This window comes from Rhamphochromis longiceps, linkage group LG5, assembly GCF_057381845.1.
Source record: "Rhamphochromis longiceps isolate RC_006_pf linkage group LG5, R_longiceps_female_GT1.1, whole genome shotgun sequence".
Taxonomy (NCBI): Eukaryota; Metazoa; Chordata; class Actinopteri; order Cichliformes; family Cichlidae; genus Rhamphochromis; species Rhamphochromis longiceps.
In genome coordinates, this window is record NC_140561.1 from 15774011 (window position 1) to 15790323 (window position 16313).

Genomic DNA, 16313 nt, shown 5'->3' on the forward strand with positions numbered 1-16313 from the left:
ATGTGAAAAGAGGACAACTTTTTCTTGTACATTTTAGTTTTGAAAGGTCAACAAATCCCAGAATTCTTTTCTGTCTGTATAAATTAACAAAAGTAGGAGATTTTCCGTAGGTTGGTTGTGTGGTTTCAGCAACAGAGGGCAGCAAAGGCCACAACTCACATCTGGGAAGAACAGTCTTGAAAATCCAAGATTTCAGCATAATTATTTGTCCAAGTAACCTTGTGTGGCCAAAACGCCAAAATGAAATAAAAAGTAATTTTGTCTGTGGATTTCTTTCAGTCACAGTTAATGGGTCACATTTCAAAACACATTCACCGCTTACTGAAGAGACAAATGACACAGTGGTAACTCAATACAGAACAGCTTTAAATAAAAAACAAAAAGCTTTCTAATTAAGTTAAATTAATCAATAAGAGCTGAATGAAAAATAAGTTAAGAGTATGAATAATGTTTTCAGGGAGGGCTCCTCTGCTGACTCACCCTCCAGTTCTTTTCTTTTTGTTTTTATAATCCCTTCTTTCCAAAAACAACTGGCAGACATTTTTTTAATAACTCTGAAGAACAAATCAACAAGGGCATGAACTCTGACACATAAAGAGAGGGTTTATTGCATATGTGGGTAATCATGGGTAAGTACTCATAAAAGGAAGTGAGTTTCTCTCTCTGACAGTGATACATCTGTTATTTTACATTCAGTCTGCTTAATGCCGTTGATCCATGATATTCATTCAGCATGAGTACAAGCAGCAGAACTGACACAACTCTTTCAAACCCTATCAGAAGGAACATACTGTACAAGCATGGCTTAGATATCTATTTCTTGCATAACACTTTCCCCACCATGTTCAGGTCTTCAGATGTTTACAAAATGCGTTACAGTGCTCCCTCAAATACATGTTTGTCAGGCTACAGGTTGCGACAACGATATATTTCTCTTAATGACACGCGGAGCTTTGATCAGCCCTGGTAAGTAAGCAGCGGTTAAGGCTGGCTCCCTTGGTTTGTTATTTCAAGGTTTTCATCGGCATGGTTGGCATTCAGCAAATTTCCTGTGGAAAGTTCTGCACTCCTTGCTGGAATGTAGCCATGCATGTCCAATAACATGAGTGTGTACCCAACTGGGTACAGTGTGAAGCAGCACTGCGTGCACTACCAAAGCCTTATGATGTGTTTATGCTGCATCTGATACACTTTAGTATGTGGTGTTTATGGTGCATGTTCTACCATTCTACGTGTTGTTACTGTGGTATTTATATGAATGTAACAGCAGCGTATGCCCGGATATCTGTGTTTTTGTTGATCATCTGTCCTCTTGGAGCAGCTGAAGCCTGTCCTCTGCATAGTAAGGACTGGTGTTTCCAGTATCAATAGCCTGGCAGTCGTCTGTGAAAAACACCAAGTCCTGCCAAGAAACAAGAAACAAGAAACATGTGGTGTAGCTGCTCTACTTGAAAACATAAAAGCTCAAAAAGAAACCCACACACACTGCGGAGTGCTTACCCGATAACAGATTCTGGTGATGATGCTGTAAAGGTTCTGGATTTTGCGCTTCAGCAGAACCATTCTGGGTTTCTCTCTGCAGTACTGGTTGGGATGGTTCAACACCACGTAAAGAAAGTCACGGAGCTTGGTAGTGATGCAGGAGTTCTGGAGTCATGAAACAAGTATTTACATTCAATCTCCAAGAGAAATACTTGTTTTTTTTCTTTTGCACAGCGCAGCTGTCAAACTGCAAACATTTGCACATCAGGTCAAATCAAAGCTTAAGATTTTGTGCCTCGGGCATTCTCAATGCACATATCCAAACTGTACAAATTTGCCACAGGAAATATTTGTCGTCTGCCAGTTTAACAGCTAAATTAGACAGTTGATTTTGTATTAAATTGATACATTTAGCGCTTCATTTACTGGGAAATTATACAGTAAGAGAAAATTGAACATTTAAAAAATTAACAACTTACATGCACGTCCAGGAAGATGGCAGGCAGAATCTCAGCACATGTTTTCTGCAACCCAGCAAACATGAGAGTTGAGTTAAATAACTGGTGGCATCAAGATGCCAAAAGCGCCACAAACGTAGACTCTCTTACCGTGCGATGAGAAGTGTGTATTTTATCCAGCAGCATCATGATTTCTTTGCTCAGGTCGAGAGCTCTGGAGTAGCAGGTCGGAGGTGTGCACTCCGACAGCCACACGACGCTGGAGAGGCACAGGAGAGCTGCGAGTCCCAGCTTCATGTCGGATAACGCTCTGCAGGACTGGACTGGTAGAGCCTGTCAAGTAGTACAGAGGAGGGCCGGCTGCTGTTTTAAGGATGGAGTGGAAGAAAAAAAACACGTAGGATGACGTGGAGGAGCAGCACAGCTCACACAAAAAAAACCCAAAAAGACATTTGGGATCTTCTGCGTTGTGGAGAGCAAATCAGCCATGTCTAAATAGCAGCGGTGACTGATTTCTCCCTGCTGACAATGGGCGGACGGATTTTGCGGTGTTTTCTGTCCTACTGCCCGTCATTACATAAAAGCAAGATATTAAGGAGAGCTATTAATCAAAGACTAAAGTCAGCCACTTTGTACGTTAAATCATCTGACCTGCAGTCACGAAGTTCATTAGTAGAAATCACAGGTGTGAGCGTGTTTGGAAACTTTGTATCCGTTTGTCCAATGTAGGGCTTTTAACACAGATGTTTGAAAGTAGCAGCTTTCTCATTAACACACAGCTACAAGGTTTCACTTTGGCATGTTCCTTTCTCCTATTATTGATTAGTGAAGTTTTGCCTTTTGGGAAGATGTTTAGGACAACATAACAATTTATTACTCAACCAGTCATTTCTGACCAGCTTATTAGCAATCTGAATTATTGAGAAGACAGGGAGAAATGACTGGAAACAACTTAAGCCAGCTGATTTTATTAAAAAATAAAACAAAGTCAGATCATATAAACACTTTGAAGTACCAGATTTTTTGGAGCATGATCATATATAAAATACCATCCTCATTAAAAAAAATAATACAAAAGGCAAGACAAATTTCAAGGTAGGTTTGTTGGGGCCACTGAACCTTTCTTCAGATTGAGGAAATTCCTCTTCCTTTTTCTATTTGGGACATCTACACTGTTACATGATTCAGGTGGATCCCGGAAAACAAACAGCTTTTCCCCGGTTGCTGGGCTCCCCGGCGCACAGCAAGCAGAGGCTGAAGGCATGTGTTCCTCTGCTTCCTTTACCGTGTCCACAACTTCTTCTCTTCCACTGTCGCTCTGCTGCTCTTTAACAGGCAGCCCAGATTTATAAAGTGGCTGCTGTGCTTTGCTACAGCTGTTCTTCTTTCCCTTCTCCTTAGTCAGCAGCGGTGCAGTATTCCCTTGAAGCACAAGACCGGACCTGGGGAGCAGTTTTTCCATCAGACTTTGCCTCTTTTCCTGGAGTCTGTGAGATTTGGAGGACAAAGGAGCTTTTGTTAGCAGGACTAGAGTGTTAACGCGCTTACCTCATGCGTGTGGTCACCGCAGCCAAACCATGCAATCCGACAGGCACATTTCACTTCAATTTAAGGATCTGACAGTAATATCTGGTGACCACTAAACTACAAATTAGCCTTGGCTGTGGTGTAACATGAAGTCTTTATATGGTGGTTGGTAGAAGAACAAAGAAATGTGTTTAACTCACCCCTCTTTATCCAAAGCACAACTTGGAATATTCAGCATATTTTTATGCACCACATCTTCTCTCAGTTTCACAGGAAGAACTCTGTTCAGCTCCTCAGCACACCTAAACAAAAAGTCACCAACAGAATACAAAACTGTCAGCTGCTTTACAAAGTCTGCAGACAACTGGTTTAATAAAACAATTCCTAACTATTCACACACTGCAACAATTCATCAGTTTTGTAATCTCACATTTAGAGAAAAATGATTAAATATTTTATCTCCTTCGTAGTAGGGTACAACATGTTAAGCTGGGAAGTTTAATTAATAAATCCGGATAAGTCTAACTGAAAAAACCTTTAGGAGAATTACTATATTTTTAAGATTGCCTTCAAAAAACACAGAGTCGGTCTTAGGTAGGCAGTCTTTATTTTTATTTTTTTTGGCCTGTCCCGTTTGGCTCTTTTGCCATCAGAATTGTTGTCTAAAGGCAAAGAAAGATGCCCAACGGATTTACTTTACCAAACTGAATTGGAATGTTTACGTTTTGTTTCTGTTTTTTTTTTTTTCTTCTCGTTTTTTTTTTTTTTTCCTCCTCTCTTTTCCCCCTCTTGGTTTTATGCTGCTCACCCCTGTCCTTGGTTTCTTTCTTTATTCCTTTCACTGCCTCGATCACCTGCTTCGACACTCATCCACAAACATCCTTTATTTCGACACATACGCACCATGCGCTCAACGGCAGCACATTTACATCAGTCAGACAGCGCACACAGTCATATAAGATACACACACACTTAAGCCAAGCCTACTCATATTAGTAACTATGCATACACAAAGTCAGACTCAGGGAGCATCTCGCCACACATTTTTTCTCTCTCTCCTTCTCTTTATTTATGAACAAGTGACGTATTCTCTCCACCTGTCTAAGCAACGCACACAGCATACATCCCTAGTTATACACAAACATCTATGGGTACACTGAGGTTCATTACATGGAATATAAATGGAGCTGGCTCCAGAGAAAAGAGGTTAAAAATATTTAACCAACTCAAAAAACTACAGGCAGATGTTGTCCTATTACAAGAGACCCACAGACCTCTTAGAGGTTCGAATGAACTTAAAACACCTGAGTTTCCTAATGTGTTCTCAGCTTGTTATAATTCTAGACAAAGGGGAGCAGCAATCCGATACAAATAAACAACATTTTCAGGGATTTCTATAAAACGTTGTATTCACCACAAATAAACCCATCTAAAAAAGAAATTGATCAGTTTTTGGACAACATAACTCTTCCAAAATTATTGGACACTCAAGCAATGGCACTGGATTCACCACTGACCCCAGGTGAACTCCAGGAAGCCCTGATAAGTATGCACAATAATAAGGCTCCAGGTCCAGATGGCTTTCCTGCAGAATTCTACAAAGAATTCTGGTCGATTCTAGCACCAGTTTTCTACAGAACGTTGTTGGAAATTAAAGAAAAGGGCAGACTTCCATCAAATATGAATTCTGCAAACATTAATCTCCTGCTAAAACCAGGCAAAGACCCTGTATATCCCTCAGGCAGTCTTTATTTTGACAGTAAACAGTGCAAGTCTTCTGGTTTCTCTGTACTTGTGACACTTCATAGACAATATCTGTCAAAATGCAAATGAGTCATCAACAGGGTTTTGTAATGGGGGGACTATATGTGGTACATTAGCTATGCAGCGAGCAGATGGCATGGACAGAACCTCTGAACACCTACCTATGGATTTAATACAGCATGCTATGACAAGTCCTCAAATAATTCTCCTACACTGTAGGTATATTATGATGAATAAGGTGATTTTCAAGTTGCCAAAACTGCTGTTTCAACATGAAAGTCTAAAATCAACATGAACAGTGAAAAGCCAAGAAAACTCAAGACAGCCATTGAACCAAGCTGCCTCAGTATTTTGAGTTTTGTCAACATTTGCTTTTTTGCAGTGTATTAAAGCAAACTGTGGTATTGGATAGAGGGAAATTTAAAGCCTGACCACTTTGGAGCAACCTGATTGCTTTATATTAGTGTCCAAATTAGCAAAGGACACTGACAAATCAAGGGAGACATTTGTCCTCAGAACAGCAGACATAACTACCAACTCTTCAAAACAGGAGTTCACAGACTATATGTGTGTATAAATAATATTTAAATATGAGTCAAAAAATCAGATTTCAGATCATTTTTGGTACTCTGAATTATGTTAGTGCGAGCATATATTTCTAATATGGCTCTCAAGAACACAGTTTTGGCTTGGAGCACACAAGTCCCGCCTATCTGCCGTGTTTATGAGGGGCAGCCAATGGAAAGAGCGCTGGCTTCTTGGATGATGGTCTTAAAGGGAGAAGAGCTGAAAGGGCTTCTTTCAGACAGAGGGGCAGCACTAAAGGCCCAGCAAGAATTATTTTGAACTGTAAATCACGCAAAGCTACTGTAGCACAGTCCAGCGAATAAAATAGGGAGCTAAAAATGAATATAATAGTCACCGTTAAAATTAAACAATACTATATACATGAATTCTCTTTTCAATAAAACTAAAACAGCTGTTAAGAATTGGTGAACTCCATTCTCCAAACAAAAAGCAGAAACAAAAGAACTAATGAAAAGAAAAACACATGTCTTGCATATTGTTCCAAACTTTTCACTCCCTTGTCCTTTGGCCAGAAGCTCAGATCCAAAGCATGAGGCATCATTCATCAGTAAAACAATCCAGACTCAGCGGGGTGCACACAAAACTGTTCCAGTGCACCAGGACAAGAGGGGAAATTAAATGATGAGTAAAATCATTTATCTCTTTATCTTGGCTCAGGGAAAACAGCTTTTGTTATTATTTACATTTAAGACAATACGCAGAGATGGTTGTGTTTCAACTGGCTGCTGGGGAAACACAGAGTTTTGTTTCTTCTCAAATAAGAGACTTCAAATATATTTTCTTAAAAAAACAGAACTTGAACTGTTGAGACTGGCTGTGTACTAGCAGAAAGAAAAAAAGAAAAACAAAACATTATCATTTCCTTAGCAAGACTAGACCAACTTGTTGTTGCATGCAGGTTATGTATGCTGGAGACCCAACTTAAAAATGATGAGAAGTAATTTCATCTAACTTCATTTAACTTCATTAAATCACTCAGCTAAACAAGGAACAAACAATCTTTAGAGTTTCAGTAAAAGAGCATGACACACATTAAATACTGCACAGCTATAATAGATTAAGCCAAGAGTCAAACTAATAGCATTATGCTCCAATATGTCCAATTTAAATTTCCTCAAAGAACTTCACTGTCTAATGTTATTGCCCTGATAAAAAATTTATAAGTTTTATTGCTCAATCAAGATTAGTGGCTGCACTTGATATTCTGTTGCTTTCTTGTGAGTCATCTACTCCATTGGCCCTTGTGCTGGACTGAACCAGTGTCCCAGCCTCATGTGTGAATCAGACTGAATCTGTAATTTACTCACCTGCTTAAGAGAGCCCCCAGGCTCTTAGGATGTACTCATTATAGGTATCCTACAAAGCCTGAGCACGTTTGACCTCCAAAGTCCAGCTGTGTGCAGTGATTGCTGTGTACAGTGCCTGATAATGGTTAAGAGTAGCATGCCCTGATGCAGTATACCCATAGTGTGATCACTAACCATGCCCAGGCACAGAACTGCAACAAGTCAGTGAAGTATGACTTCATGAAAAATCGTATGAAGTAATGAATAAATCTATAAGGTTGCTGGAAAGACACCATTTCCAAAATCAATGAAAACACAAAAGTTCTTTCATTGTGTTTTCTGCTCCGTTTGTTCTTAGCATATGTATTAATTTCACTCATTAAAGATTGCAATTTTGTTGTCAACCATTTCTACCGGCTCATTTACATTACTTCCCTTTTCCCTAGCAAACTGTAGTGGTTATGTTATTCTGTTCAGATATTCCTTCAGGAAAAAAAAGTTGATTATCTCTTTGACAGAACTCTATTTACTGTTACAATATAATAAGATTCACTCTCATAAGTCAAACGCACTGAACACTGTTGACAGATGACGTATGAACCTCCAGATTCTTATAAAAGGATAGAAACTCAGAACCTGGTTCTTACCCTGGGTGTTCCTGTTCTGCAGACCCTGAGGGAGGGTGCTGCTTGGGGCACAGGGCATCACTGATTGAAAGGAGTTCACTTTCAGGCAGGGTTGGGAGAAGGAGACGTAGGGCCTCCAGGAGAACCTCGGTAGACACATGACACCGCTTGACCAGCTGAGATGCAAAGTCCAGATCCTGTAACGAAGAGCAGTGCAGAGTATTCGTTAGCCCACATTTTGTCTGAACTAACTGGTACAAAGTTTTGATTGCTTTTATTACACATATTATCCAAACACTTATCATGGGAAAAAAAACCTGAGACCTGGTCACAGTTTGCATACAGTCTCTTGAGCTCCATTTGTTCTTTTAAATCTTCCATGCTTTGACTCTTGGCAGTCATTAAGTGAAACCTGAAAACATCAGAATGGCTTATATCAATACCCCCAAAGTCCTCATTGCTCTCTAAATAATGCTGAATAATAGCTTACCTCTCAGCCATCAGTGAAGTAACCTGCTCACGCTTATAAAGTGCATCCTGAAGGATGGCCCCCATCCTGCAATCTGTCTGCAACTGAAACACGGTTTCTTGCTCACAGTTCTCATCTCCCACACCAGAGTCGTCCTGATGTGTTTTACTTGACTTTATAGTGGGCTGAGACATTTGCAGGCTGTCCAACGTTGTTCTTTCCTCCTGAAGCTGTTGCTCTGCTTCCTCTAGGCCCTGTGGCAAAAGTCAAAGTGACCTTCAAATAACCAAGTCTCAGAAGAAACCCAATAATTAAAGATAAAAATGAAAAATTTCACAGAATGAAAATTTATAGGCTTCAGGAGAGAAGCAGCTACCGCACACAAGTCAGATACTACCTACCAAGCAGTGGCTTTGTATACTCTGAGCCATGTCTTGTCTCTCCAAATGCTTCCTTTCTTTGAGCTGTTGAACAAGCAGGCTATGGAGAGTCAGCATTGCTCTGCAGGTCTCCAAAACTTTGGCTCGCCTCTCAGCCTTCTGGTAATGGACGATAGCCATTTGCACAGCCAGGCTGTCTGCCTGAGAGTGCAGATCATCTTCTCTCTCATGCTTCATCTCCTCCAACACCTGCCATATTGAGAATGGATGATTTTCAGTCATCTGGTATAAACTCAAAACCTACTGATCCACAATTGTGATGTTAAACTCAAACTGTCTTCAAGACTTCTGGTTTTCTTTGCTCTGTGAATTTCCTGGATCACTTTAACATGCTGTAAAAATACAGGATGATAATAAATAAACTTAAAAATAAATTATCAAGGTTTTAGGAAACAGCTATACCTTGCTCATTATACTGCTCTCCATCTCCTTCTCCCTCTCATATAGTTGAATCCTATCCTTAAGCTTTTTCTGGAAAAGTTGCAGGTCGGATGTGTCTGCTTTCTGTCTGGCCTCACTGGTTTTCCCCTTGGATTGTGGATTCATCTGCAAAAAGCCACAGTATCCGGAAGGTGGTTGGGAAAGAACTCCAAGCTAAATGTCATGACGTGATCAGAAATGAAGCCACTCTGTGGATCCCCTTTATAATTTCTCAATAACAATGTACACTCATCCAGCAGCCACACAATTGAGGATTACAGCAGTGTGGTTTTCCACTGGTCAGTTTCTTACTTTGAGTTACCTTAAGAATATTATAAAGAGATTCAAAAACAAGAAGATATTAATGCATACTGAATAAACATGGGAAAAAAATTTCCCATGGGAAAAATGGCACGAACTGACTCAAAAGAACTTATCAATACCAAAATGCATAAAGGCCTGGTGATGAAAATGAGATGAGTACTTGCTTTACCACCACATTACATGCCTCCATAAAACGATGCATGCTTTGATCAGCGTTTCCCAGGGAAATTTAATTCAGAGCATTGCCAGCAGTTGAAAAACTGCAGTGCAAAGAAGCTAAATTGTTTAGCCATACTGCTTTAGCTAATGCCTTTTAAAAGAAGAGGGGGAGAAATCTATGACGGCATTGTTGATTTAATTTTAAGTTTAGTGAATAAGGCAGGAAAAAGCCCCCCACCCAATCCATCCACTTTCCAATTCAGGGTAGCACGAACTTTTTTTCAAACTATGAAATGAATGACAATCAGTACAATATGCAATTCTATACAGCAACATTTTAAGAGCATTTAAAATGAGTAACATGTGATTATATATGCACCATCTGTTTCTCGCTCTCCTTCCTCCAAGCTGCCAGAGCACACAGAAGTTTAGTTCTGGCGACAGCGTGTGGCATCACCAGACAGCGATCTATCACAGAAAGACATTTCTGAAACTCCAGTTTCATCTTTAGCCTGTCATCTTCAGACAGAGTTAGCTGGGACAAACACAAACACCTATGATAGAAAGGAAAAGAGAAATGTGACAGGTGAACCAGCTTGACTCTTCTAAACTTACTGGGTAGCATTATCCAATGTATATATTATTTATAAAAGATAAAAAGTTCCTTGGAAGTAAACAGTGTGTGGCATCTGCTACCATTGCAGCTGCTTTAAGAATTCCCACCTGCTATCATCCTAAACCTGTGGAACCAGTTTGTTGTTTCTTTCTTTGATTTTCCATCTTCTACTGGGACCGCATACACAATCTTTAGTTTCTGAAATCAGTAAAATTGCCTCACTGACCTGAAGAAATCTTTGCAGCGTGTCCTAAGTGCCTTCTGCTCCTGTAGCTCTTTCTCCATGTCTTCCTTCAGAGCCTCCCTGGTGGAGCTGAGGATACGCAAGGCTGCCTTGCCTTCCTGGTGCAGTCTTTCCTGACCCACCAGGAGAGCACTCGCTCCCTGTCCTGATCCTTGCCCTGGTTCCATCTGCAGTGGAAAGTCTTGCTCTCCTGGAGGCAAGAGGGCTAATACAGCCTGAGCTGCAGAAGGCTGGATGGCTTTGATGTCTGCTATGGCACCCTGGATCACACGCATGGTGACCTAAAGAACAGGTATGAGACCAACCTCACTTCATATTTATGCAACTTCATGTCTCACAGGAGAAAATTGACACACAAAGTGATGTGAAGTCTGAGTGTGGCACCTTGCGGATGTCTGCAGCAGCTTCCTCATCCAGGTTGTTGATAAGCTCTGCTAGCTCCAAGCTGTGAGCTGTCAGTAAATTCTGCCAACAGTGCAGATGCTGTCCTACCTCTATCCCTCCCTCCAGACCCTTGCACATGTTCGACAGGTCCTTCTGTCTCTGTTTGTGGACCGTCACCTGGACAAGGCAAAAAAAAGGATTTCATTTTTCAAACGGAAATACCTTGCAAAACATATTTTTGACATCAGTTACAATGAATAAACGCAGAGACCTGTGTATATCCACTTTTGCTCACCATGTCAGATATGAGCTCCCTCCTCTTCTTAATCAGTCCACAATGCATGGCTCTCCTCTCCTGCTTCAGTGCCTCATCCAGTCTCTGTCTCAGCATCACCAGCTCTTTCTGAGCCTTCTCCTGTAGGTGGTCGACCTGCACTGCAGGCAGTTTGCTCCCTCTGGTGGAGAAGGGAGCAGAGTACCACAGTGAAACAACTCTAGCATAGTGTACTTGTATTTGTAGATATCAACAAGATTTTTAAAAACACTAGAGCATTTATGTCCCTGAACTTTTAGATACTGCATATTTTGTTTTGTATATATCACATGATTACCAGACATGTTTCAGTTATTTTTTTATTAAGACGCGGGAACATTTGTGTTTTTTTTAAATTGGCACCAACCCCCTGATGTAAGTGAACCAGCTGTCCAAGTTGCTGGAGGTGCTGGAGAAAGTGTCAGAAATCAGGCTGTTAAGGCTGTGGAGGCTGTGCACCAGAAACTTCCTCTGTGCGCTGCGTTCAGCTAGCACATAGCGCAGATTGGCAAGGACTACATCCAGCACCTCCTCTAGCTGATCCTGGATAAAAACAAACAAAAACAAAACAACAACTTTATGAAGTCATCACTATTTACGTCCTTTGTGTTTCATGTTAATGTTTCACCACAAGTGTAGATGTATGCATATCACAACATTTTTCTTTAAACAGGCATGACAATTAAATGATAACCCAACTCAAAAGGCTCTGACTGTTCACCTGACAAGTAAAGTATTCGTGCTGAAGATTCTTGGCTGTGCTCTTCTCCAACTCTCCCATCCTGGTGGCCTCCTCCAGTTCCTCTGAGAAAATCTTGTGCAGCTCCACCCGTCGCCACTCAATGATCTGCCTCTGGAGCTTCGCTGAGGCCTCTTCATGACGAACCAATAAGATGCGTTGAAGCTGACTCTGGCTCAACTTGTGCAGCTTCTCCAGGAGGACACTACACTGAAGAAGTTCCTGAGATTTCAAGATTTCAAAATTAATCTTAAAGTTGTGAAAATGAAATCTTTCTTCTAACACATGTTTATATTTATTTTATTCATAGAAACCTTCATATTCCAAAACAGCTGTTGTACTTGCGGTGCCTCTGCCATAGTGGTTTAACGATTACATTTCAGTCAGCCCTTGATGGCTGGGGTCCCCCATCACAGCAGATAGCTCTACATGTTTAAGTTGGCAGTTTTACGGTAGATGCCCTACACCCTACTACACTACCAGCTGCCAGTGTGACTGAACTGTTAAAAACAAAACTAGTATACACACCTTGATTCAGAACAGATTTCTTCCTTTGTCCAATATCATAAACACTGACCTAGTAGTTTTTGTGTAATCCCATAATGCTAACATCCTTGGCAGAGTTAACAATGCAAAAACAGATTGTTACTACCTGTTGATCTGCATGTTGACACAGAAGCTCAGCCTGGGCCTTCTCAGCAGCCTCTCTGCAGTGCTCTGTTTCCATTTCTTCCCGAGTCTCCAGGTTACACTGACCAGCCAAGGCAACCATGCGAGCCCCTCGCTCCTCCTTGAGCCGTCCCTCCATGCCTAGCAGCTGCCCGTGAAGCACACTAAGCAGCCTCTCCTGGGCTTGAGCACTGGCCTGGCCCTGAAATTGAAGTCTGGCAAGCAAGGAGGACATCACGCCCTTGTAAATCTGAATCCGGATGGCTTCCAGGTTATTGGTGGCATGTAGCAGTGAAGACATTTCAAGACTAAAGAGATAAAACACACAATAAACAGAATAAGGTGCAGGTATTGATTTTGACATAATGTAGAAAAAGGAACAACTTTACAGTAACACAATTAACGATTCATTTTTGTACTAATTGTTTTTTGGTATTGTTCCATTAATGGAAATTAAGTCATGCTGGGCTGATCTACTCACTTTTCCAAAGCCCTGTACATGTTCTGTGGATCCTCCAGAACCATGGTGTCCACAATCTTGTCTTCAAATGTTGCCTCATCCTTGACTGTCTCACTCAAGTTGGAGTCTGCAAACTCAGGGTCTGAATCACTTCTGTTTCTCTGAAGCAAAAGAAACACCATACGGCAGAATGAAGATGAAGAACAAAACAAAAGAACATATACAGACATTACTATGCAAATGAAATATATTGCAATAAGCATTAAGCACTGTTATAGCAACTGCATTTAAATTGTTCATGGTCAATATTACACTTTATCCTTAGGTTTAAGAGATGAACTTGTGATACCCTTTTTTGAAGAAGATTCAGTCTAGTTCTGAGTCCTATCACGTTTATGGCCAGAAACCCCAGCAGTAGCAGCACCATGGTGACAAAGAACCCAGCAACAAATCCAGCAAAATGAACACCGTGGTTAGGATAGATCTAAAAGAGAGACCTATATGTCACACTTACAATTAAGTCCCTTTTATGAACACGCTAAATATAACACTGAAGAAATGACAACAATAAACAACTTATGCTGTCATGTAGATTTTGTTACAAATTAAGGTGCTGCCCCAAACTTACCCTGTCTGTGGAATTCATCCTCAGCGTTAGATTAGCCCTTAATGGGCCAAACATGCTGACATCATTCTGTGGAACCAAGAAAGAAATAAACAACCAGGCTAACAGGACTGGAAATGACCTTATTATCCTGCAAATTAGGATCTAGAAAGCTTTGGTTTGACAGTGTTGCCAATTAGGAAGATTGAAAAAAGTACCTGTGAGGCATTAGAGAAGGTGAGAAAAGCTGGAAGGTCAAGGACTTCGCTCTTTTGACTCCTTACGTGAGCAGTATAATTGAGAACAACTTGAGATCCAGCTAAGTGAGCAAAATAAACATATCAACTGCCGAAGCAGCATGCAGACATAGTCTGGCTAAAAATAATCTTCTTAAACATCCTCATTCCCAAACATACCCAACAACGACTCAATGGCAAATGTCTGGTAGCCTCTTTCCACAACCCTGCCTTCAGATTTTAGAGGTACTAATCCTGAAATCGAGTCCCGGATAGCCACCTGAGATAGGTTGGTGCCACCCACAGGGCCCACGTTGCGAACCAGCAGAAAGAACGTCAACTGAGGGGGATCAGTGTCAAGCTTCACCTTGGTCACATGATTGAAAAATAAATTTATATCAGGTTAATTGGTTCATTAAATGTGCATTTATTTTTAAATTCTTTCAATATTGTTGATGTACCTGTGCACACTTGTGAAATTTTACTCCAAATGCAGCTGGAGGCACTACACTCTGAACCTGCAGGATTATAAAAAAGAAAAAAAAACCCAAAACAATATATATTTAGTTTCTTCCAACACAATTTTTTTGGAATAGTTTAGTAATAATCATGTAGAAACATACCTGAGGCAGCGAGTGGCCCAGGTTATATCGGGTGAGGGTGCTTCTGCTGTTCCTGAGGTGCAAGCCATTTGATACATAGGAAAATGAAGAGTAAAAAGAGTGTCCCCACGGACCAGCAGGAGCTGAAGATGCGAGAGGTCCCCTCCCGAAAAAGGCTTTAGCCTCACCAATTTCCACTGTACCTGTCAGGTAAATGTGTACACATGGTGCTTGAACAGCTTGAAAAAAGCAGCTACAAAAGCTGAAAGAGAGCCTGTATATCACACATTCCCCAAGCAAAACTATTACAGCGTTCATTATGGAAATTTACACTCAAATGAACAACACAAGTGGGCAAAAAAAGCACAACCAAACATTATTTTTCACATCATGGAGTAATGTACAGTTGAATCAGCATATTATTTCATTATTTTAAAAGTTATTTTCTGTGTTATTGGCTAAGAAAAAGCACAAACCATCCTTTCTAAGTAATGGGTCTGCTGATTGTCTGCCTGGGTCATGTTGTATTGAATCCATACTGGCAAGGATCTGATGGGATAAGAGCATTAAGAGGTACACATCTATTATATTAAATATGTAATTATGTTATGGCCAGCAGTTATGGTCAGAGGTTGACATGCACTCATCATGATAGTGATTGTCATGGTAATTTTGAATTATTTATTTTCACCGCTCTTTTTAAAGGGTGGAATACTTGCATACATATTTAATGATTTGGTAGAATTCTCCTTTTCAGATCTTCACTGAGTTCCTTGGACTTTCCCATTGTTCTGAGCACTGATCAATCCATGAGTGGTATCAAACAAATCCTTTTTATGGTGTTAAAAAGAAACTAACAGTTGTAGTCATTCATGATCACCAAGGAGAAGGATTAGAGAAAATCCAACATAAATTCAAACTTGTGCACACAGTTCTTGTTTTTTTAGAGCCATTGAAGATGGAGCGGTACCATCATTCCACCAGTTCATAGAAATCATTAAAAGCCCCCAAATTACCATGAAAGTCAAGCTCGTGATGAGTGGATGTAAACTTATGACTGCAACTGTAAAAACAACAACAACAAACAAACAAAAACAAGAGTTTGTTACGAAAGAACGGTTAATTTATTTAGATGATGTGAATCAATCTATTGGTTGCTAAATTTAATTTCTAGCTGACAGCTAAACAAATACCATTGGCTTTTTTTTTTTTTTTTTACCACTGAGCAACTCACCCTATGTTTCACAGGGAAAGAAGATGTTGTGTGCCATGATGTACTCAGGGCAGTGCCGTTATAACAAGACTGGTTTCCAGTTGTGTCCTCCAAAACACCGGTGCGCCTTGTTACATCGGGACCGCAACGTGAATATAAAAAGGCTGGAGCAAAACACGATACTTCGATATTTAAGAAATATATACATATTGCGACCCTCTCCACGGTAAAGTGTACCCGAAGCATTCGTGACTTGGTGTGCTACCACCGAGGGAAGCCGCTAGCTAACTGTCTGCATTGTGTCTGCACTTCACTGTGCTGTGGCGACGAAAACATTTCTCTAGCTTTTCTTGAGAAACACCTAATGTAACAGCGTCTCCGGTGCTCAAGACCGTCGTCCTTGAACTTTAACATATACGGAGAAACGGCTTACGCCGTTTCAACGATTTATAGACCTAAACAAAGTCAAGCTTCATAATAACCGCTACTGCGGAAAAACTTCGGAAAACATCTCCAAAACTTGGGAAGAACTGTTTAACTCCAAGAAAGTCAAGAGGAACAAAGTGCACTGGATAGTTTCCGGTCTGTGGTTTCAAAATAAAATATCAGCCTAAAATCAAATACTTTTATAGCGCTAGAAAAAAACCACATATGTTAAGAAACTCTAAGTTTGCTGGAAATCTTTTTTTC

At 40.5% G+C, this 16313-nt stretch overlaps 2 protein-coding genes across 2 annotated transcripts; both read right to left on the reverse strand.

Moving 5' to 3' along the window:
* Positions 1–568: 568 nt before the first annotated feature.
* On the reverse strand, positions 569–2751 carry LOC146669490 (cytokine-like protein 1). Its single transcript, XM_085406114.1, has 4 exons — positions 2091–2751; positions 1962–2006; positions 1501–1647; positions 569–1402 (listed from the first exon to the last, which is right to left on the reverse strand). The coding sequence occupies exons 1-4, from the start codon at positions 2235–2237 to the stop codon at positions 1301–1303; spliced, it is 441 nt and encodes a 146-aa protein (XP_085262240.1). The 5' UTR covers positions 2238–2751; the 3' UTR covers positions 569–1300.
* A 141-nt stretch (positions 2752–2892) lies between these two features.
* LOC146669491 (limbin-like) lies at positions 2893–16166 on the reverse strand. Its single transcript, XM_085406113.1, has 23 exons — positions 15645–16166; positions 14887–14959; positions 14432–14613; positions 14270–14326; positions 13989–14175; positions 13791–13891; positions 13597–13662; positions 13318–13452; positions 12990–13129; positions 12492–12816; positions 11822–12061; positions 11468–11643; positions 11083–11242; positions 10788–10964; positions 10386–10684; positions 9923–10097; positions 9043–9186; positions 8602–8829; positions 8222–8454; positions 8056–8143; positions 7753–7928; positions 3668–3769; positions 2893–3427 (listed from the first exon to the last, which is right to left on the reverse strand). Exons 1-23 carry the CDS (start codon positions 15867–15869, stop codon positions 3031–3033), a joined length of 4086 nt encoding a protein of 1361 aa, XP_085262239.1. The 5' UTR covers positions 15870–16166; the 3' UTR covers positions 2893–3030.
* Positions 16167–16313: the final 147 nt, after the last annotated feature.

What these genes read in the sequence shown, in the direction of transcription:
- LOC146669490 (XM_085406114.1), bottom strand. Translation starts at nt 2,237, where the DNA reads ATGAAGCTGGGACTCGCAGCTCTCCTGTGCCTCTCCAGCGTCGTGTGG. An exon ending in TACACACTTCTCATCGCACG is followed by an intron (nt 2,007 to 2,090) that starts GTAAGAGAGTCT and finishes GCTGGGTTGCAG; the next exon opens with AAAACATGTGCTGAGATTCT. An exon ending in TCACCAGAATCTGTTATCGG is followed by an intron (nt 1,403 to 1,500) that starts GTAAGCACTCCG and finishes GTTTCTTGGCAG; the next exon opens with GACTTGGTGTTTTTCACAGA.
- LOC146669491 (XM_085406113.1), bottom strand. Translation starts at nt 15,869, where the DNA reads ATGCTTCGGGTACACTTTACCGTGGAGAGGGTCGCAATATGTATATAT. An exon ending in CTGCTGCAGACATCCGCAAG is followed by an intron (nt 10,685 to 10,787) that starts GTGCCACACTCA and finishes CCTGTTCTTTAG; the next exon opens with GTCACCATGCGTGTGATCCA. An exon ending in TGTATGCAAACTGTGACCAG is followed by an intron (nt 7,929 to 8,055) that starts GTCTCAGGTTTT and finishes TCTTCGTTACAG; the next exon opens with GATCTGGACTTTGCATCTCA.